Source organism: Dasypus novemcinctus, chromosome 11, assembly GCF_030445035.2.
Source record: "Dasypus novemcinctus isolate mDasNov1 chromosome 11, mDasNov1.1.hap2, whole genome shotgun sequence".
NCBI lineage: Eukaryota > Metazoa > Chordata > Mammalia > Cingulata > Dasypodidae > Dasypus > Dasypus novemcinctus.
Window position 1 is genome coordinate 7,412,442 of NC_080683.1, and position 22,623 is coordinate 7,435,064.

The 22,623-nt window shown below is 55.9% G+C and overlaps 1 protein-coding gene across 1 annotated transcript in view; it reads right to left on the reverse strand.

Moving 5' to 3' along the window:
* TULP1 (TUB like protein 1) overlaps positions 1–11,528 on the reverse strand; it is a 13,367-nt gene extending 1,839 nt beyond the window's left edge. The window contains exons 1-13 of the mRNA XM_058306621.1: positions 11,479–11,528; positions 11,305–11,356; positions 10,845–10,935; positions 10,398–10,573; positions 9,682–9,811; positions 8,742–8,843; positions 8,555–8,671; positions 8,139–8,254; positions 4,916–5,086; positions 4,718–4,830; positions 3,732–3,846; positions 3,549–3,647; positions 166–337 (exon numbers count right to left, since the gene is read on the reverse strand). Of these exons, the coding sequence (XP_058162604.1) occupies positions 166–337; positions 3,549–3,647; positions 3,732–3,846; positions 4,718–4,830; positions 4,916–5,086; positions 8,139–8,254; positions 8,555–8,671; positions 8,742–8,843; positions 9,682–9,811; positions 10,398–10,573; positions 10,845–10,935; positions 11,305–11,356; positions 11,479–11,528 (1,504 nt within the window). The remainder of the gene's footprint in view (positions 1–165; positions 338–3,548; positions 3,648–3,731; positions 3,847–4,717; positions 4,831–4,915; positions 5,087–8,138; positions 8,255–8,554; positions 8,672–8,741; positions 8,844–9,681; positions 9,812–10,397; positions 10,574–10,844; positions 10,936–11,304; positions 11,357–11,478) is intronic.
* Positions 11,529–22,623: the final 11,095 nt, after the last annotated feature.

Genomic DNA, 22,623 nt, shown 5'->3' on the forward strand with positions numbered 1-22,623 from the left:
ACCTCTGCACTCCCAGACACCTGTTGGAGACATCTGAGACTCCTGGGAGCCCAGTGTGGACGCCCCCGGGAGAGGGGGTGACCTTGCCGGGTGTTCCAGCTCCAGGGCTGAGAGGCAGCTGTCAGGCTAGAGTGCGCCTGCCGAGGGTGGGCCCCGGATACTCACGGTCATCGGCGTGGACGATCTGGAAGTTCTTGACCGAGGCCCGGGTGACGCGGCCTTGGAAGTTGAGGGTGTAGGAGCCGCTGTCCTCGTTCCAGACCGGCGGCTTGTTGTGAAGCGCGACCAGGCTCTCCAGAGACTTGTTTTGCCAGCGCACCAGCAGCCCGTCGCTGGCCTGGGGGGCCCAGGGAGAGCGGACAGGGAAGGACGGTCAGAGGGGGCCGGGGCGGCTCGGGCCACCCGGGCGGGGGGCCGCGCGTGTCCCTGCGCGTTTCCGCAGGTGCGTGGGTGGACGTCTGTGTCGGCTCGGCCTGCCGTGCCCGGTCTCTCTGGTGTCCTTTGGGCAGGATGTACCTCTGTGGAAATGGGGCTGGGAAGTGGGAAACGGGCCCTGCCACGTGCCGTTGGTACCCAAGGGGCGGTGAGAAACGGCCACCTGCTGGCACCGGGTGCGACCACGAGCCAGGCGTTCCGAGCCAGGAGGACAGTGGGGCGAATCAAGGGCTCTTGGAGGAGTTTGGAAAGGAAGGAGCAGTGCCTGTGCGATGGTGCTCCTGCGACGGTTCTTTCCTGAGCGTCCTTGTCACCTGGGTGCACCTGAGATCACCTCCACCTAAACGTCCTCCTGCAGGAAAGCCTGCGGCACCCGAGTCTGATGGAGCTGTGCCAGCGCTGAGCGCCCACAACACTGCGTTCTTACCGGTTCCCTGCCGCTGCGCTGTTGCAGACGGAATTAGATGGTCTAAGGCAGGAGCAGTATTTTAGCGTCTCCATGCCTCAGTTTCCTTTATAATGGGGTGTTGCGATGGTTAAATAAACAGCACATAGGGAAGCGGACTTGGCCCAGTGGTTAGGGCATCCGTCTACCACATGGGAGGTCCACGGTTCAAACCCCGGGCCTCCTTGACCTGTGTGGAGCTGGCCCACGCGCAGTGCTGATGCGTGCAAGGAGTGCCCTGCCAGGCAGGGGTGTCCCCCGCATAGGGGAGCCCCACGCGCAAGGAGTGCGCCCGTGAGGAGAGCCGCCCAGCGTGAAAGAAAGTGCAGCCTGCCCAGGCATGATGCCACCCACACGGAGAGCTGACACAAGATGACGCAACAAAGAGAAACACAGATTCCTGGTGCTGCTGATAAGGATGGAAGTGGTCACAGAAGAACACACAGCGAGTGGACAGAGAGCAGACAACGGGGGGTGGGGGAGGGAGTGGGAAGGGGAGAGAAATAAGTAAAATAAATCTTTTAAAAAATAAAAAATAAACAGCACATAAAGCGTCAGAGCAGTTCCTAGCACAGAGTAGGTGCTCTGTAAATACTAGATAATATTTTGATGTTGGTGGTTATTTTGATTTTGGATTTCCAGTGTTGGCACAGAGCACGTGTTTAAGAAATGATTGTAGAATGAATGATTTGGGGGACAACGAGGAGAGACCCTTAGCAGCACTGGGCAGTTCTTACCAAACCCAGGCAAGGGTGGGAGGCCCTCGGGAGGATTTGTGTATTCAATCCAGCACGAACAAGCACCTCTGTGGGACGCACTGGCCGAGTGGACTGTCCCTCGAGACCAGTGCCTCCCGTGGCATATGCCACACAGGTTGGCCCAGCCTCTGCATTCAGCGTGACTTTCTAACAGGCAGGGAGGTGTGATCAGCTGACAGGGATATTATCTTTCATTGTAAATGAGTAAAGTGACATCAGTCTCCTGTGAGTACGGTGCATGTCAGTCAGTCTGAAATCCTGGGCTCGGCCAGCCTGCAGGGCTAAGGGGCAGTGTGCAGGACCGATAACAAGGGAGGCCACCTGGCCCCGGGACAGCCCTCCATCTCACCCTATACCTCACATGCACGCAGAACAAACGGACTTTCGCTTTGTAAAACCAAGGGAAACCACAGCACTCCTTTGCTCAAAGCCCTTGAGATGACTTCCTGTGTCTCAGAGCTGAAAGCAGGGAAGCGGGCTTGGCCCAGTGGTTAGGGCGCCCGCCTACCATACAGGAGGCCTGTGGTTCAAACCCCGGGCCTCCGTGACCCGTGTGGAGCTGGCCATGTGCAGTGCTGATCCGCGCAAGGAGTGCCCTGCCACGCAGGGGTGTCCCCCGCGTAGGGGAGCCCCACGCACAAGGAGTGCACCCCGTAAGGAGAGCCGCCCAGTGTGGAAGAAAGTGCAGCCTGCCCAGGAATGGCGCCGCACACACAGAGAGCTGGCACAACAAGATGACGCAACAAAGAGAAACACAGATTCCCGGTGCCTCTGATAAGGATGGAAGTGGTCACAGAAGAACACACAGCGAGTGGACAGAGAGAGCAGACAACTGGGGGGGGGAGGGGAGATAAATAAATAAATAAACCTTGGGGACCTCATATTTTTTGAATGTAATATTAAAAAAATGAATTAAAAAACAAATTTAAAAAATAATAAAATAAAAAAACAACAAAAAGAGATCATGGGGAGCAGATGTAGCTCAAGTGGCTGAATGTTTGCTTCCCACATATGAGGGCCTGAGTTCAACTCCTGGTACTTCCTTTAAAAAAAAAATCAAATAAATGTCATCGAAATGGGAAAAAAAAAAAAGCATTTGAACTTTGTATGACCTGTACCACATTATATCATAATGAATAACAAACAGCTGCTTGTTAGTTTCTAAATAAGTATGATATGGAAAAAAAAAATCTTTAAAAAAAGAGCTGAAAGCACAGGTAGACAGCGCAGCCTGCCCCTAACCCTTGCCCGTCTGACCTTGTCCCCCTCCAGCCACACTGGCCACCTCGCTGTTTCTCAAACCCGTCAGGCAGTCTCCTGCCTCAGGGCCTTTGCACGGTCTGTTCCCGCTGCCTGGATGCTTTTTCCCAGATATCTGCAGGCTTACTCTTCCACTTCCTTCATGACTGCCCAAATCTCACCTCAGTGAGACCTGCTCTGATCACCATAAGTAAATTTTAAAAATCTGAGGTTCCTGGGCTGGCGGTTGAACCCGGGACCTCGGCTGTGGGAAGCCAGCACTCACCCGCGGGCTCCCCTGTAATATTGCAGTGTACACACACACTTCCTCTGCTCAACTGTTACTTTTTTCCAGCAGCACTTATCCCCTTCTAACAGAGCGTACACTTCACTCTGCACAATCACCGCCTTGCGTCTCCTTGGCTGACTGTGCGCTCCGTGGGGCAGAGGTCCTCGTCCACGGGTGCCTGCCGCTGCCTAGACCAGCGCTAAGCACTCTGTGTGCGCTCACGAATGAACGATTTGATGTAAATTGTGAAAACCACAACATCGGGGTTGTTTTAAATGAATTCAACCACAAAAAAAAAACCCCAAAACCCCCAAACCCGGGAGGGTGCATTCGTGTGAGCAGGCGTCGAGCGGGGCCGGCAGGGCGCGCGCGCAGGGCTCACGTTTCGGGGCCGGATGGGAACCCTCTCGTTGTCCGCGCTCATGCCTGGAATGAGGACGGTCATGCGCCGGGGGCCGCGGAAGCCCAGCACGTTGGTTTCCTGGGGGAGAGGCGCGTTAGGCCGCCCGGGCCGGGCCGGGCCGGGGCGGGCCGGGCCGGGGCGGGGACGGGCCGGGGGTCTCACGTAGATGACGGCGGCCAGCTCCTGCCGCAGGCTCTCCCCCGCGGCGCCCCCTCCTCCGCCGTGCGGGCTCCGCCCGCTGTCGAACGCGGTGAAGCGGTTTCCCAGGAGGTTGGACCTGCAGCCGGGCAGAGCCGGAAGTGGTGGGGGGTCCACACCTCTGCCCTCAGACGCGTCCACACCTCTGCCCTCGGACGCGTCCACACCGCGCGGCAGTGGCGAGAGCTTCCTCCGCCGTGGCAGCGGAAGGTGGCAGGATGGAACAAGCCAATCCCCTACCCCAGGTTTCCCCGGCTTGGCAGGTCTTTTTAAGAGCTCTGGGTCTCGGAGACCTCCATCTTGCTGTGTGACCCTAAGGAAATTGCTTAACTTCTCTGGGCCTTGGTTTTCCCATCTGTAAAAGGGGCATAAAAGCAGCCTCTATCTCATTTGGCTGATGAGAGAGTTAGATGAATTAATACTTGGAAGCTACTTTAGAATTATGTCTGGTATGTAAGCAGACCCTATTTGTTTGTTATATATCTAAAGTAAATTGGGAAGCGGCTGTGGCTCAAGCAACGGGGCTCCCGTTTATGATAGAAAAAAAGGCGCCCCAGACCTGCGCAGGAGACGCAAGACCCCCCCCCCTCCTGCGCGGGGAAACCATGCACCAAAAGGGCGATGTGGGTACCCTGCCCAGCGTGGGTGCTGAAGCTCGTTGTTTCGGTCACTGGCAGAGTGTTTATCGAGCAGCTACATGTGCCAGAGCTGGGACCTCAACCGCGACTGAGACAGTCCGCGGCCCTGCGTCCCGGAGCTTCTGTCCTGCTCCAGGGAGGCCCCCGGCCCCGCAGCGCGGGCTTCGCCTGGGTGCTCTTTAGAAACGCAGACTCCCAGGCCCACCCCGGACCCACCCAATCCCTTTCCCCGGAGCCCCAAGTGATCTGTGCACGCCCAAGAGCGGGCAACCCGGGGCCCACCCCAGCGCCCCTGGGGAGGCCCAGCCCCACCTCAGCTTCCCGAGGAAGTTGTCCCCGCCGCGGGACAGGTTGGTGGGGTCACTGGAGATGAGGTAATTGGCCGTCTTGCTCCGCTTGCGTTTCCTGCCGGCCAGGAGGAACAGCTAGGGGAGAGAGGAGACGGGTGGGCGCCCCGGCGGGGGCGGCGGCGGGCTGAGGGCGCGCGGCCACCCCCGGGCCCCCGCCCACCTTCTTCTCCGTGTCCAGGTGCAGGAAGTAGGAGGGGTACAGGCCGCGGTCCATGCCCCTCTTGTCCCGGCTCAGGCGGCAGCGCACCGTGCGGCCCTGGGGGGCGGGCCGCAGCACGAACTCCCGGGGCTCGCCCACCTCCACCGGCGGCGAGGGGGCCCGCTCCTCCTCCTGGGTGCGGCAGAGGGTGCATCAGCCCCGGATCGCCGGCCCGCGCGCCCCCAGCAGGACCCCAGCGCGGCCGGAGGCCGAGGAGGGAGGACAACTCACCGCTGGCTGGGGAGAGGACACGGGCCAGCCGGGCGCACCGTCCAGCCCCCCTGACGCTGGGCCGCCACCCCCGCCCGCTTCCCCAGGGCCCAGCCCCCGTGTCAGGAGGCCCTGGGAGCTTCATGCCTTGTCAGTGGTTAAAGAGCCCAGGCTCAGGAGTGGGACAGCCTGGGTTCAAATCCTGGCTCTGGGGAAGCGGACTTGGCCCAGTGGTTAGGGCGTCCGCCTACCACATGGGAGGCCCAAGGTTCAAACCCCGGGCCTCCTTGACCCGTGTGCAGCTGGCCCATGTGCAGCGCTGATGCACACAAGGAGTGCCCTGCCACGTAGGGGTGTCCCCGCGTAGGGGAGCCCCACGTGCAAGGAGTGCGCCCCGTAAGGAGAGCCGCCCAGTGCAAAAGTGAGCCTGCCCAGGAATGGCGCCGCACACACGGAGAGCTGACACAGCAAGATGATGCAACAAAAAGAAACACAGATTCCCAGTGCAGCAGAGAATACAAGCAGGCACAGAAGAACACACAGCGAATGGACACAGGGAGCAGACAACGGGGGCAGGGGGGAGGGAAGAGAAATTTAAAAAATAAATCTTAAAAAAAAAAAAAAAATTCCTGGCTCTACCACTGCCTCATGTTGGTTACACTGTGGCTAAGTTTTTTTCACCTGGGAAGGGGAGGGGGTAGCTACCTGGGACAGATCTTAATTTATATATTTCACAAACTCTTACATAAAATCTACCAATGTGCCAGGCATAGTGCTAAGCACTCTCTAGATATTAACTCATTTAATCCTCCTGTCAAGCCACCTAGGACGCTGTCCCGTTATACAGATGAAGAAACTGAGGCTCCGAGAAGTTGGCCCATGCTCATGGAACTAGTAAGAGGCAGGCTGGGATTGAATCCTGCCCAGTCTCCTGCAAGATCCAGAGCCTTTAGAAAGAACTTCCTACACGTGACCACTATCCCAGGGGTAAACTGAGGCTTAGGGCAAGGGTTGTTGTGTGCTAAGCACAGAGGAAGCGCTATAGAAGCGTTAGCTGCAATCGTTTTCATTAGATCTCGTAATACTTAGTGAATGTGGTAGCCAACCTCCCAGACGGCCCCCAGTGATCCCCCCGTCCCGTTAGGCACACGCGTCTGTAGCCCCCTCCCACAATGCGTATTTAGGTCTATGTGACCTATAGCATGTGGCAGAAGTGACGGGGTGTCACTTGTGAGGCTAGGTGGTAAAGGGTGCTGTGGCTTCTGCCTTGCTGTGTCTCTCATTTGCTCTGGGGGAAGTTGATGGCTGTGTTGTAAGGACACAAGCAACACTGTGGGCAGATGGCCGCGGCAAGGAACTAAGGCCTCCCGCCACCAGCCGTGGGAGGGGCCTTGTTGGAAGCAGATCCTCTAGCCCCCATCCAGTCTCCAGAATGTCTGCAGCCCCAACTGATTTTTTTTTTTTTAGGAGGCACCAGGAAATGAACTGGGGACCTCCTGTGTGGGAAGCAGTCACTCAGTAGCTTGAGCTGCATCCTCAGGAGACTGCAGAAGTGCCCTGCTAGGCTGCCCCCGCATTCCTGACCCACACAAACCCAACAAGATAATAAATGTCTGCCTGACGCCACTAAGTTTTGGGATGGCTTGTTACGCAGCCATAGATAACTAATACAATGAATGAATAAATACGCTCACTTTCTTCATTGAGAAATTCCTAAGAGCAGCTGGTTGCCTAAGGCCCTGCGTTGGCCTGTCCTGGACGAGTGTCCCTGCAACTTCCCTTCTGTCCTCACAAACCTGGTGCCCTCTGCCCTCAAAACCTCTCTCTCTCTCTCTCAGAAGAAGTAGCTGAGATTTTTTTCTTTCTTTTTTCAGTAGCGAAGATTTGACCCCCCCTTTCCCCCAGGGTGGGAAGGGACTGCAGCCCGGGGGTCTGCAGGCAGGGATGGCATTCTCTTCGTGGGCCCAGGATGTGCCGGGGTTGGCCAGCCTGCCGAGGGCAGGTCTGCTCTGGGTCTCAGGTGAGGCAGGTGAGGGGGCCAGGGGCTTAGCCAGTGGGCAGGGCAGCCAGCGTCTACCTGCCGTGTCTTCTCACCCGAGGCTGCTCCAGAAGCAGCTCGGGAAACACGAGACTACTTTTGGAATGTGAGAGGGAGAAAGCCAGAGCTTATTCAAACACTTCCACAACCGAGAATTGCAAGGGCTCTCTGAAGCCCGGTCTGCAGTTATATTCCCCTAAGAGATAACAGATCGGCCCTCGGGTTTATACATCAGCCCCTGGGGAGCTTGGTTAATGGGACTCAGTCCCTTCAGATCTGAGCACTCTTGTGCAAACTAATAAACCCACAAAGCTAAGGCCCAGGCCCTGCCTTCAGGGTGACTTTCCACTGGTGGAAACCTCTTACTCAAGGAATTGCGGTTGCTTTCTCTCCCCAGCTGGACCCCTCTTGCCTGAGGCTCGTGCGTGTTGGTGCATGAGCCCCTGCTGGTGGGCAGGCAGGGCAATTTAAAAAATATTTAACAACCCGTTCTGCTCATGCACCAACTAGTCAGAGTGGACACCGGTAGGCCTGGAGGAGGATCCCGGGGCCCTGAGGGCCCACTGTTAACCCTTTAGTTGCTAGATGGTGGGAAGGTTGGGAGGGCCTGGCTGGCATAGAGCACTTGAGGGGCTCGGGGCTACAGCTGGAAATAGTTTAACAGCTTGACAGCTGCCTGATGGCGGCCAGGGGGTGTGCGCGTGCCCCTCTGCCCTGGGCTCCACCTCCTTGGGTGAGAAAACAGGAGCCTCTGGGGGGGGGGCGGTGGAGGCACCTGAGCTGGGTCTGGTGGTTGGGATACCTGGGGCCCTTGGTCCTCGTAGCCCACCTGTCACTAGGCGGGGAGCCAAGAGACTAACCCCCAGTGACCCCAAGAACCCAACACAAGGTCGCCGCCTCTCCCTGCCACGACCTTAGCCCTCTGTCCCTCCGGGCCCCAACCTTTCTGCCCTTTCCTTTTGCTTTGCCCTTCTGGTTACTGTTGGCGGTGGCCGCGGCCTCCTCTTCCTCCTCTTCCTCCTTGCTCTCCTCCTCTGGGCCTTTGGGATTGCCTGGGCGAGAAAGGGGAAACAAGCCTGTTAACCCTTTACCTGGTGGAGCCCTTCGGGGTTTGCCAAGTACTTCCTCGGATCCTTCCCGCAACTCCACGAGGGTCAGCCCCGTGTTATTATTATCCGAGCCTCAGAAAGGTTAAGGCACCTACCTGAGGCCACACAGCTACCAATGCTGGGCTCAAGACGCCCCCCAAGTCTTCTTACCCTGCGCAGTACCGTGTGATGGGAGGGCCCTCCAGCCCCCCACCCCCAGGGCTGCCTCCCCATGCCACGGCACCGGGGGCCACTGCCACCCACCTTTCTTCAAAGCCTTCTTGGCCGGGGCCCCTCCCCCAACCAGAAACAAGGCTGCAGGGACTTTCGTCCCCTCTCTGGCCGAGCTCCCCGCGGCGTCCTCCTCAGCCTCCTGGGACCCTGCGTGCGGAGAGGGGCGTGGACGTGACACAGCCGCGCCAGGCCCCGCTACCTGCACACCCCAGCTCACCTTTCTTCTTGGTCTTTCTCATCTTGGGTCCTTCTCCTGCCGGGGTTGCCTTCTTCTTAGCACGCAGAGGTTTGGGCGGAGAGACGGGGCTCCCCAGGGCTCCTGGACAGGGGGTGGGGGCAGATGAGGCGGGGGCCTGGGGGCTGAGGGCCTCCTTCCTCCCACCCAGCGTTCCTTCAGCCCCCAGGGTGGCCGAAGGCCCCACCAGGGTCCCGAATCTGCCTTCTGCTTCTCTTGTCTGGTTTCCCGAGGCCAAAAAAGGGCCAGGCCAAGAGCAGCAGCGTAACAAGCCAAAATGAATGAACGGATGGGGTCCGGGCCTTCTGAGGAGTCCCTGCGTCCCACCTCCCAGCGCAGCACCTCCGGGGGACCCCTGGCCTCGGCCTGCCCCCCAGTGCACGCCGCGGGCTGGTTCTGCAGGGAGGAGCACGCAGGCTGGGCTGCTCGCCGCATGGATTCGGTAGTCTGTTTTCTACAGTGGTTACCTTGATACTTTTATAAAGTTTATGAAGGTAATTCAGAGAGTTTTTTTAAAGAATGAAAATAGCTCAACAACATCACGAAGAAAGCTGAAGTTCCCCGCCTTCTCCTGGCTGGCAGAGTGTCCTGGGCCCAGGGCAGACAGCGGGGAGGCTGGGGGGGGCAGCTGGGGACGCGGGGGTGCGTGTTGATCTCCTCTTTAAGGACCACGAGGGGACGAAACCCTCGGGTGAAGGCAGCCTAGCTGTGTCTCTCCTGGTATAGGGGGGATGCCAAGCCCCCGGGGCCAGGGGCTCTTTTTTTTTTTTTGTCTTTATTTTTTTAATATTACATTAAAAAAATATGAGGTCACCATATACCCCCCACCCCCTCACCCCGCTCCCCCACCCCCTCACCCCGCTCCCCCACCCCCCAGGGGCTCTTTCGCGGTGTCTCCCCTGGGACCTGGGTCAAGACCCACCACTGGGCCCCTGGGCCCCCGCCCTCCTCTCCCTGCCGTCCGCAGCGGCTTTCTCCTTCCGGGGCTTCCTGGGAGGCAGCGGGAGCTTCTCTTTCTTTTCCTGCTCTTCCTCTTCTCCATCCTCCTCCTCCTCTGTAGATAGAAACGCCTCAGCACGGGGGCGCGCGGGAGCGCTGGGAGGTGGTGACCGCGCACGGGGCGTAGGAGCCCACCCTTCTGGAACGGGAGGAGAAGGAGCCCTGGCACCTCTCTCCAGGCATGGGGGGGGACCTCAAAGCCCTGTGGGGGGTTCCTGCAGGGCAGTAAAGTGAGGAACAGGGGAGGTCTGGGGGCTTGGGAAGCCTCTCCTGGGGATACGCCCTTCCCCGCAGGCCCTTCCTCTCCCTGGGCCCCCCTCCCCTGCCGCCTAGGCTGCACCTGCTCCCTTCCCCGCTCTGCTCCTCCCAGCCCTTTCCTGTCTCTATTTCTGACCTTGAGACTGACTCCTCTGGACTAGCTCTGGCTCCTAGCTCTAGTCTAAGGCAAAGCCTTAACCGCCCTGTGCCTCAGTTTCCCCCTCTATAACGGGGGCGGGGGCGGGCAGGAGGAAAAGAGAATCAACCTCCTAAGGCTTTTGCTCAGCCGGGCGCCTGTGACCTTCCCCCTCCCGCAGGGGTTCCCCGCCAGCCCCTCCCTCGGGGCCCCCGCTCCGCCCCTTGGCGCCGCTGCCCGCTTGCCTCGGGTTCTTTCTTACCTTCCTCGGCGTCCGGGGCGCGCGCTACCAGGAAGGTGTCCCGGGGGTCGCGCTGCTTGGCCTCGGGGTCCCTGAGGAACTTGCTGTAGAGGGTCTGCGGCGCCCGCGCCTCGGCGGGGTGGGGGGCCGGCTCGCCCCGCGGCCTCCCCCTCCGCGCCGCTAAGCCGAGAGGCGCGGGTCAGGCGGCAGCCCGCCAGGGGGTCCGGGAGGGGCACCCCTCGCCTCCCCCCACCGCGACGGCGCAGCCCCCCTCCGGCTCCTCGCCCCTCGTGCACCTGCCCCGCCCGCCTGCATTCATTCATCCAGGCCCCCCAGCCCCCGACGCGCGCACGTCGGGGGGAGTACCCCTGGCTCAAGCCCCTCCTCGCTGCGCCCCGCTTCCCGCGTCCCTCACCCTTAGGGCCACCCCCAGACTCAGCCCCCCTCCGGCCGCCAGCCCTCGGAGGCTTGGATGCCGTCGGGCAGGGGGCCTCTGGGACCTCCGTCCTTTTCTTCCTCAGCTTCTGTCCCGGGGCGGGTGGCTGCGGAGGGGGTGTCAGAAGGAGGGAGGAAAAGGAAAGGGGGGTTCAGAGGGCTGCGATAACCCTCTAATCCCTCGAGCCGCCAGAAATAACCTCAGATTATCGCGCGGGGAACGGCAGCCCCCCTCCTCGGGGTGAGAGAGGGCGACCCCTCCCATATGCCAACACCCCCCAATGCCTTAAGTCAAAATTCCTCCCCAGGACCCCCCGGGCCCCCCAGCACCCCTCCCCTCCCCACCAGCTGCGGACACCCACGCCCAGAAGCTGCCAAGTAAGACCGTCCCACCCCCAGGTTCCCCGCTCCGCCGCGGGCTTCCACGCAGTGGGGGGATCTTTCAGGCCCCTTTCCAAAGAGGGGTGACCGCGTACCTGCTTGGGGCGCCGCGGGGACCCCGGGCTCCGGCCGTCCTCCTCATGCCCGCTGCAGGGGGCAAAGGAATCAGCCGCCGCCCATGGCCCTCCCTGCCCGCGCCCTCCTCGCCAGACCCTGCTAGTGGGACCCCAGGGTGCAGGTAGGGGCGACGTGGGGGGGGGGGCGCGGACCTGTCCGAGGAGGCCCACACCTCCCGCAGGGCGTCGTCCTGCAGCGGCATGCTGCGCCCGCGATCTGCGCCCGCTGCGCCCGCGATCTGCGCCCGCTCCTCCCGGCCCCGCGGCGCCAGAAGCCGCCCAGCCGCGCCCCGCTAATCCCGCTCACCTCGGCCCCCGCCTCCGCCTGCGCAGGGCGGTGCGGCCTGGAGCCCCAGCCAGGGGCTGAGCCTGAGCACCCGCGGGAAAAGCCCCCCACCCTGCAGCCAGACCCCCAAGGGAAAAGCCCAGGTGCCTCTTAAAACCCAGCCTCGGACTAGAGGCTCCCGTTCAGAATGCATCAGTGGGCAGGGGGCTGTGAAGAGCAAACATGAGGTCCTCTCTTTCTTTCTCATGAAAAGAAAGAGGATTTACTAATATTTAATATAAGGACTGGCAGAAGCATATGCATATAATTCATAAAGTCATATGTCTCTACTGGGGGCATACACTCACAAAGTTTTTCCTGATCAGGGATGATTTTTTTTTTAACAAATCCATTTTATCGATACATATTAATAAAGGATAAATCCATCCAAAATGTACAATCAATGGTATTCGGTATAATCACATACTTGTGCATTCATCATTTGATTATTCTTAGAGCACTTTCATTATTCCAGTAATAATAATAAACAAAAGCCAAACAAACAAAATCATTACCTCTCAACCTCTCTATGCTTCCCCTGCTGTATGTAACTTCATGCTGTTTTCCTCTCTAGTATACTGATACTCAGGTTTTGTAAAAAAAAGTCTTATATATGCAATGTCATCCATATTCGCGTTTTACATGAGGCTTTACTATCTTATACAGTCCCATGCTACAGTTTTTAGCTTTTCTTCTAGTAACATACATGACTTTAGGCTTTCCCTTTTAACCAATGGACAATTTTTATTCTTTTATTTTTAAAGATTTATTTATTTATTTCTCTCCCCTTCCCCAGTTGTCTGTTCTCTGTGTCTATTTGCTGCATGTTCTTCTTTGTCCGCTTCTGTTGTTGTCAGCGGCACGGGAATCTGTGTGTCTTTTTGTTGCATCATCTTGTGTCGACGATTTTTAAAAACTTCTTATTTTGAAGTAATAAACTTCAGGGCAGTTGCAAAAATAATGCAAAACTCATGCAGAGGGAGTAGGCTGAGCACCTGCTTCCCACATGGGAAGTTCCTGGGTTCGGTCCCCAGGGCTTCCTAAAAAAACAAAACAAACAACAAGCAAACAAACGAAAAAACCAACTCAGGGGTGCTGATGTGGCTCAGTGGTTGAGCGCCGGCTTCCCCTGTACAAGGTCCTGGGCTCCGGCACCGGCTCTGATACCTCAAACAAACAAGCAAACAAACAAACAAAACACTCAAGCAGACAACTCCGACATAGGGGATGTGGTTTTTTTGTTTTGTTTTGTTTTAATTTATTGAAATATATCACTCATACATAAGCATACATGAACAGTAAGTGTATGATGGTTGTGAACTGTGGTTGGTTTGTTTTTTAAGTTTGGAGACCGCGGCTGTACCTGTTGGTTTGGTTAAAGCCAGAGGAGGGCTTTGGTTCTGCGCTGGGGAAGCCTCCAGAAGGCGCCCAGCCTTGAGCCCCGGAGGCGTCCCAGCCAGGGCCAAAATTTGGAAGATTAGGCATTGGATTAGGAATAAGACGATAAAAGGTAAGTAAAAAAAAAAAGCGGAGCTGGATTTCCTGAACGGGGAGAGCAGGCCAGAGCCCCGGCGGGGCGGGGGGCGGGGGGAGTAGCCCGTTGGAAGGTCCAGCGGAGGAGGGAGGTAGCCCCTTCCACCTGAGTTCTACCATTTATGAGTGACTTAGCCTCTGTTTCCTTGTTTAGAAAATTGGTTGGATAATAGCACAGGTCTAGCAGGGATTTGGGGCGCATTTAATGAGATGATGGGTGGAAGGCTGCATACAGTAAGTGCTCAATAATTGGTCATTATACCCCCTTTTACAGAGCACTTCCACTTTATCCGTCTCACCAGCATGTGCAATTACAGCTTGACACAGGACTGGGTTTCGGTGTTTGAGAAGAGGCAGGGTAGAGGATATCATCTCCATCTTATAAGCGGGGAAACTGAGGCTCCGAGCCGTGAAGCGACTTGCTCAAAGTTAGCCAGAGAGTAAAGCTGCTGAGCCAGGGCTTGAATCCAACTCTGGCTCCTGCCAGAGGTTCTTCTCCTAATCCTTGCATGTTTTACACCATTTTAAGGATCACAGATGGGTTCCGAAGGACATGGTCATGCTTTTGTCTTTTTTCACGTCTTTGGTTTGCCATAATTACAATTAATCTTTCTAAAATACCACTTCTTCAGTTGACACCACTGCTCAAACACATTCATTGGCTCCCTCCTGCCTAAGGATCACGTTTAAATGGGTTGACATTAATGGCTCTCCCTGATCTGGCCCCAATCTGCCTCTCTAGGGGCAGGGATGTCCCAAACCGTACCCCTCATCCGGCCCCGTGGGTTTACTTGCTGCACGTGTATTTTCCCTCCTCCGTGCCTTTGCTCAAGCTAGTCCATCCTGGAATGCCCTCCCTACGCCACAAAATGATCCAAATGGAAACAACCTCACGTCCCCCCTCCAGGGGTGCTCAGTCCTCACCCGCCTCTGAACATATCAGAATAATAGCATTTACCGCCACCCGCTCTGCGTGAGGGCCTTGGCTTCTCCTCTCTCCACACTCACGATAATGTCTATGGGCAGATGGTAAGTCCTGATTCTAAAGGTGAGGAAACTTGGGCGTCAGAGCAGTCATTTCTTGAGCACCTACTACGTGCCAAATGCTACGCTAAGCCCAGGTCATAGAGAGACCGACAAAAAAAAAAACGTGGTGCCTGCCCTCATGGAGCTTACATTCCCGAGAAAGGCAGTAACGACGTAAATGCACACATGGGTGGTAACGATCTCATCATCTGGGACGAAGCAGCCGTCTCCTCCCTGTGGTCAATGACAAGATGTAAAAGACCTGGGTTCCCTGAGCGAGAACAGCAGGTGGGAGCCCCTCTGGCTGAGACCACTGTCTGTGCAGGGAATATTTAAGGGGACAGCTGGTGGATTTCAAAGCCTGGGATAGAGTGTTCCAGGCAGAAGGCACAGCATATGCAAAATGTTTCCAGGCCATGGAGAGTTTAACACGTTGGAGTCCAGCCCCTCGACCCGAGCAGGTCGGCCCTGCCCAGGACCTACCCTTCAGAAGATTCCTGAGGATCTCAAACTGCAAACAGACCCGGGGCTCAGCGCCGCAGGGCGCCTGCCGCGCAGGGTGGGGGGAGGCCCGGGCTGGGGCTGACTCAGCACGGCTAAACCCCGCCGTCCACCTTCTCCTGGCGCCCGGCCCCAGGGGACACGGCTCCCAATCCCTGGCTCCGGGCGCTGCAGCCCGAGGTGCGGCTGTCCTCCCCCAGCCCTGGTCGGGGTGGGAGGGCGAGTGGCGCCACCCCACAGCGGCTGCCCTTCGGCCTGGGCGGCGGTCCCCGGTCGCCTCCCACCACGAGGCTCCTCAGCTGGGGGCAGCTACCGAGCAAAGCCTAGTCCCGCGGGCTGAGCTGACCTCTCCAGGTGGGGGCCGCGTACCTGGGCCAGGACCCCGCCTGGCCCGGCGGGCCGGGACGTGTCAGCAGGAGGGGCCGATGCGGTGCTGGGACGGGACAGGGAGGACGATCGCAGGGCCAGGCTGGCGGTGACTCCCGGGGCAGTGGCGGGAGGGGACGAGGGGAGGGGCTCTGCGTGCACAGTCGCCCGGAGAGCCTTTCCTCCCTGCACGGCCGGGAGCGGACCTCGCCGATAGACGGGAGCCGTGCGCAGAGCTGCGGGCGCCGAGGCTGACCCGGCCCCGGGACGGGGAGATCCCCAAAGGGGAGCTGCGGGGAGAGCAACGACTTGCGGTTAATAACACTTCACCCTGAAAGTTTTAAAGGTGTTACAGGATGCTATGGGCTCACTAAACCCCCTTGCCAGTAGACGGGAGCCATGCGCAGAGCTGCAGGTTTTCTGCCAGCTTAGCTCCCCGTTTTAATTCTCTGGCGCCAGCGTTTCTAGCTCTTCACTTTGGGGCACTGGGTGCGTCTCAGCGCAGCGGCCTTCCCACCAGGTTTGGCACACTGTCTGTTCCTAACATGGTGTTATTTCAAGGAGCTAAACCAATGGCTAGATTTAATCAGACAGACCACACGCTGGAAACTCTGAAACCCTTCATTTGTAGTCAATCAGGTAGAGAAGCCGAGAAAACGTGGTGGCAGCACACGGTGCCCGCGCCGGCCCTCTTCCCAGCCCTCGGCTTTTGCTCTCCTCACTCTTCCAAGTCAGTCGAGTACATATCCTGCCATGTGAACTGAGAGGAATTCCAGGACAAGCAGGAGCCTAAGGGTAGTGAGAGACTGAAAAGGGAGGCTGGAAAGAGGAATTTCTCTCCTGCTTTTCAGAAACTATGCTGCGATTTCATACATTTTCTTCAGTGAAGTGCTGACTCGCAGCTCCACGCAGAGGAAAAGAATCAGGCATCTGTTCAACGGCTGAACGTGTGGGAAAAAAGGATCAAGTGGTGTTTTAACTAGTACTGTAATAAGCAAAAGCAATAGTCAACAGCACCCGCCGTTCTTGCTTTCACTACCTGAACACAGCACAGTGTTTTAAGGGGGCGAGCAGTTTGCCTTCTGGAGGTAGTGAGCGTGGTAACGAGCTCGCTGCAGGGGCGGAGGGCGCAGGACTCTGATGGTAGTTTTAGAAAGCCCTTGATTCCCCGCAGGCCTGAGGAGGGTGGCTCTCTCTTCTGCTCATTTCTCTCCCAGAACCCAGGCTGGAGTGTGTTCTGCTCTGGGAAGAGTAACTAGAATGGATAACGGTGAGCTCCCAAGAAGCAGCTGCTCCTTGCTGCCTTAGATGATAGGGAAATAGAAGACTTCAGCACAACCACCACCAGCGGGCACCCACCCGTGGGTGCAGGAGAACGGCCTACTCAGAGGGGGACGTGGCTTTGGGGGGGGGGGGAAGCGCGCAGGTGAGGGGAAAGAGGTGATAGATTCTGGCCTTAAAAAATGTCCATTTTCTTGCTTCTCTTATTCTGGAGATTCTCATGAATTTAGCACAGTATCCGTGACAGTTGCCCATGCCAGCCAAGGAACATTTTACAATGTTATACAATTGATATGACTTTTAGATTTGTATATATGTAGGACTGGATATAATACATTTAAAGCTTGATAGCAATTCTTTGTATTGGCAACAGGTGGGGCATTGGATACTACATTGCAAACGGTTCTATTTTTCTAAAATGATTTGATAAGATGTGTCTTAGTTTCCCAGCTGCTAAAACAAGGACCGCCCCATGGGCTAGCTTAACAGCAGGAATTCTCCCGGGATTGTCATCTCCGGGCTGCCAGAGATCTTTGGGGTTCCTTGGCTTTTTCATCACATGACGATGTACCCGGTGGCCTCGTCTCCGTCGTCTTCAGGGTTCTGGTGACTTCCAGCTTCTGGCTATTCCCTGGGGCTTCGTCTCTTTCTGTCTGACTTTCACTCTGCTTGGTAAATGACCCCAGTAATCTGGATTAAAGCCCAATCTGAGTCAGGCCGCACTGCCACTGACGTCACGTCTTCAGGGGTCCCCAGAATGGGGACCAAGGCCAAGACTGAGTCCAAACCGGGGTAAGCAACTCCACCCACCCCAAGATGGAGTTTTAGAGTGGCAAAACCACCTTAAATTTGAATACAAAGTTGATATTTACTAATTATAAATTCTTTGCTTTTAATTAGTTCATTAAAACTATTTGAAATTATATCTGTGTCAGTCACGTTTCAGTTTCTGTGGGATGCACTCTAAGCATGGAGGTTTTTTTTTAGTTAATAAACTAGTTTTTTTTCTTTCTGGTGTTTTTATTTCTTTAAAATGATTCATACAAATTGTTACAGTCACAAACAAGATTTTGATCAAAATATTGCTAGCCAACCGTGACAGCATCCTGGCGCCCCAAATAACTATTTTTTAGAGCAGTTTTAGGTTTACAGAAAAATTGCACAGAAAGTATATAGAGTTCCCATAAATACCTCCCACACAGTTTCCCCTATTGTTTTTTGTTTGTTTTAAAGATTTATTTTTATTTATTTCTCTCCTCTTCCCCCCCCCCACACCAGTTGTCTGTTCTCTGTGTCTATTTGCATCTTCGTGTCTATTTGCTGCGTCTTCTTTGTCCGCTTCTGTTGTTGTCAGCGGCACGGGAATCTGTGTTTCTTTTTGTTGCATCATCTTGCTGTGTCAGCTCTCCGTGTGTGGTGCCATTCCTGGGCAGGCTGTGCTTTCTTTCACGCTGGGCGGCTCTCCTTACGGGTGCACTCCTTGCGCGTGGGGCTCCCCTACGTGGGGGACACCCCTGCGTGGCAGGGCACTCCTTGCGCGCATCAGCCCTGCGCATGGGCCAGCTCCACACGGGTCAAGGAGGCCCGGGGTTTGAACTGCGGACCTCCCATGTGATAGACGGACGCCGTATCCACTGGGCCAAGTCCGCCGCCAGCTCATTGTTTTTGCTCGTTGTCTGTTTGATTTTTTTAGGAGGCTCCGGAAACTGAACCCAGGACATCCCACGTGGGAGGTAGGCACTCAACTTCTTGAGCCACATCTGCTCCCCCTCTATGGGTTTGTTTTTTTTAAGATTCATTTTTAGGGAAGCAGATGTGGGTCAACTGATAGAGAATCCGCCTACCACATGGGAGGTCCGCGGTTCAAACCCCGGGCCTCCTTGACCCGTGTGGAGCTGGCCATGCGCAGGGCTGATGCGCGCAAGGAGTGCCACCCCACGCAGGGGTGTCCCGCATAGGGGAGCCCCACGCGCAAGGAGTGCACCCCATAAGGAGAGCCGCCCAGCGCAAAAGAAAGTGCAGCCTGCCCAGGAATGGCGCCGCACACATGGAGAGCTGACACAGCAAGATGACGCAACAGAAAGAAACACAGATCCCTGGTGCTGCCTGACAAGAATACAGGTGGACACAGAAGAACACATAGCGAATGGTCAGAGAGCAGACAACGGGGGTGGGGGTGGGAAGAGAAATAAATGAAAAATAAATCTTAAAAAAAAAATTGTTTTTATTTGTTATTCCCCCCGCTTGCCGCTTGTGCTCACTTGTGTGTTCTGTGTCTGCTTGTCTCCTCCTCTCATCTTCTCTTTAGGAGGCACCGGGAACCTCCAGCGTGGGAGAGAGGCACCCAATTGCTTGAGCCACCTCAGCTCCCTGGTTTGTTGTGTCTCTCATGGTCTTTCCTCTGTGTCTCTTTATTAAAAATATATATATATTTATTTTCTTCTTTATTTTCTTTTAATGTTACATTAAAAAAATATGAGGTCCCCATATACCCCCCCAACCCCCCGCACCCCCCCCCCCCACATCAACACCCTCTTCCATCATCGCGGCACATCCACTGCACCTGGTGAATACATTCTGGAGCGCTGCTTGCACCACATGGACAGTGGTCCACATCGCAGTCCACCCAGTGGGCCACGGCAGGACACACAACGTCCAGCAGCACCACCCAGGACAACTCCAAATCCTGAAAATGCCCCCACACCATGCCTCTTCTTCCCTCTCCCGACCATCAGCAGCCACCGTGGCCACCCTCTCCACATCACTACAATTTCTTCCCTTTCTAATCACAATAGTTCCCCAGCAGAACACCAGCAAGTCCACTCTAATCCACATGCGTCTCTTTTTTGTTGCGCCAGCTTCCCGTGCGGGCCAGCTCGCCTTCACCAGGAGGCCCCGGGAATCGAACCCAGGACCTCCCATATGGTAGACGGGAGCCCAATTGCTTGAGCCACAGCCGCTTCCCTGTGGGTTTTGATAAATGCATAATGTCATGGCTCTGTCATTTCAGTATCACACAATAATTTCCCTGCCCTAAAAACGCCGTGTTCCACCTACTCATCCCTCCTTCCGTCCCCCAGAACCCTTGGCAAACACTGACCTTTTTGACTGTTCCGCCTTTTCCAGGCTGCCATACGGTTGGAACCCTACAGTATGTACCCTTTTAACACTGGCAGCCTTCACTTAGCAGTATGCATTTAAGCTTCCTTCCCATCTTTTCATGGCTTAATAGCTCGTATCGTTTTATTGCTGAATTCCACTGCATGCACATACCGGTTTGCTTGTCCATTCACCTATCGAGGGACACCTCAATTGCTTCCCAGTTTTGGAAATTGAGAGTGGAGGTGGCTCGAGCCATCGGGCGTCTCCCTCCCACTCCGGAGACCCCGGGTTTGGCTCCAGGAGGCCTCCTAAAAAGACGAGCGCCCGACAAACAACACAGAGAGCGGACAGCAGCGCCGAAACGAGGGAGGGGGGAGAAATAAAAAAATAAACGTTTAAAAGGCAAACTGGAAATTATGAATAAAGCCACAGAGCGAGGACGGGGCAGAGCCGGCTGGAGCGCAGCCCCCTGCACTCCAAACGCCGCCTTCTGCCACCCGCCATGTCCCCTAAGGGCCCCACATCTTTCGCCTCTTTGGTGGACGCACTCATTCATTCATGTCGTCAGGAAACCTGTTCCGAGCCCGTGCTCTGTACCAGGCCCCGTTGCTGGGTCCCGAGGAAACCAAGCGCCCAGGGCGCCTTCCCTGGTTCTGAGGAAATCCCACCCGAGAGGAGGGGAGAGCGGAGGCGGTGGTGGCAAGTCGGTGACGGGGCTGTGGTCACGGGGGAAGGGGACCCGGGGGAGGGAGGGAGACCGTGGGGCGGGGAGGGGGTGGGGAGGCAGCACGAGCATGCGCAGGAGTTGGCAAGGCTAAGGCTGGCAGTGTCGCAGGTGGCGGGGACAGCGCCACGGTGGGGGGGGGGCGCGAGCAGGTGGGGAACTTAGGGGTGGCAGGAGAACGTGCAGATGTGGGTGAGGGTGGGGCTAGCGTCGAGAGCCCAGGTTTCACTCAGGGGTAAGATTCAGCTCTGGAACACAAATAACATCTAGTACCTTCTATCTGACACCCGTACACCAAGCCTGTCTCCAAAGTAAAACAGGCTTGATGCTCTATAATTAAACCTCGGTTTGGCCTGAAAATGGCACATCTCAGCCTGATCGCCGGCATCAGTCAGCAGACACAGTTCCACGTGGATTTAAGCTGTTTTCTAAAATTAAATGCACTTTCAGAAGACAAAGATTTACCCTCCCTGCGACGATGAGGCTGATAGATAATGGCTCCTTCCTTGTGTCAGGCACTCTGACCAGTACTCCACCCAGAACTACCTCACTTCACCCTCACAGCACTCTCCACAGGGGAAAACTGTGGCTCAGAGAAGTCAAGTAATTTGCCTAAGGTCACACAGCTGGGGCTTGGGGGCGCCATACCATTGACAGAGCACCCACTCCATGCCTGGTGTTCACACGTATTATCTCTAGTCCTTCAGAAACTTTGAAAGGCAGATGGCACATTGCTTCAACTTTCTGTGCCACCGTTCTCTCACTTACGAAGTGGTGACCATAATTGTACTTACTTCACAGACGCTGTGAGAATTAAGTGGACTGACACTGTGTAAGGCTTAGCACAGTGCCTGGCACACAGGAAGCGTCCTAGAAATGTTAGTTTCATTTCATAATGAGGAAACTGAGGCCCAAGTCCCTAGGGGATTCAAACCCAGGTCTCCCTGGCTCAGCGTAGTGGCTCGGAGGTGAAAGGAGAGGGGTCTAGAGACAGAGGTTAAGAGCTGAGGATTTTGCCAGAAACTGGCCTGGGTGTCTGGCTTTCTCCTGGAAGCCTCGGGCAAGCTTTGCCTTGTGCTGGGAGGCTCTGGCCTGAGCGTCAGTTTCTCAATCTGGCAAAATACATTTGCATCACAAACAGATCCCTTCGAGTGGGCTTATCAGAAACCTGAAGGTGTGTCAAACAGGCCTGAGCCGGACACGGCTGGTTTCTCTCGGCTTTGTTTTGTGGAGGGTGTTGGGAGCTGGCCATGGAGTTTCTATGGTTACCATGTAGCCCCTGCGCACTCCTCTGAAAGGCAGCTTCTCCCGCTAGGCTTCTGGTGCTAGGGTCCTGGTCTGATCCCGCCCATCTCTCAGATGAGGAAAGGGGGCTCAGAAAGGTGACGTCTTGGGAGCAGATGTAGCTCAAGTGCTTGCGGGCCTGCTTCCCATACAAGTCCTGGGTTCGATCCCCAGGACCTCCTAAAAACAGAACTGAAAGAAACAACTCTGGCTGGGGAGTGCATGTAGCCCAGGGCTTGAGTGCCTGTTTCCGTATATTAGGTCCTGGATTCCAGAGCCGGGCTCAGCCCCGGGCTCTTGGCAGACCCACCTGGGACCCCCAGAGCAGCCCCCCTGGGGTCCCCAGAGGGCTTCACAATCGTTTGATGAATGAAGACTGTGTGGCGCTGGCTGTTGGAGCTAAGATTGGGATTCGAACCTACTTTTTGCCCTCACAGCACTCAGAGCCGGGAGACACGTGTACTGGGAGTGCAGAGAAGGAAACAAGGACTGCAGCGTCTCCTCTACGCAGCAGAAAATGACCAACGACTGCATTTCTCTAATGGCTGATGATGCTGAGCGTCTTTTCATGCACTTATTTGGCCATTTGAGTATCTTCTTTGGAGAAATGTCTATACAAATCCTTGGCCATTTTGAGGAGGGATTGTTTATCTTTTTGTTAAGTTGTATGAGCTCTTTATATATTCTGGATACTAAGCCTTTATCGGATAAATGGTTTCCAAATATTTTCTCCCATTCTGTAGGTTGTCTTCTTCACTTTTGTGGAAATGTCCTTTGATCCACAAAAGCTTTTCATTTTTTAAAAAGATTTATTTATTTATTCTCCTTCCCCTCTCGTTTGTGCTCACTGTCTGCTCTCTGTGTCTGCTCGTCTTCTTTTAGGAGGCACCAGGAATGGAAACCCGGGACCTCCCATATGGGAGGGAGACACCCAATCATTTAAGCCACATCCACTCTCTGCTTGTTGGGTCTCTCATTGTGTCTCCTCATTGTATCTTCTCATTGTGTTTTCTGGTTGTGTCAGCTCACTGTGCCAAACTGTTGCATCAGCTCACTGTCTTGCTCATCTTCTTAGGAGGCACTGGGAATGGAGCCTGTAGCCTCCCATGTGGGAGGCAGGTGCCCAACTGCTTGAGCCATATCTGCTCCAAAAGGT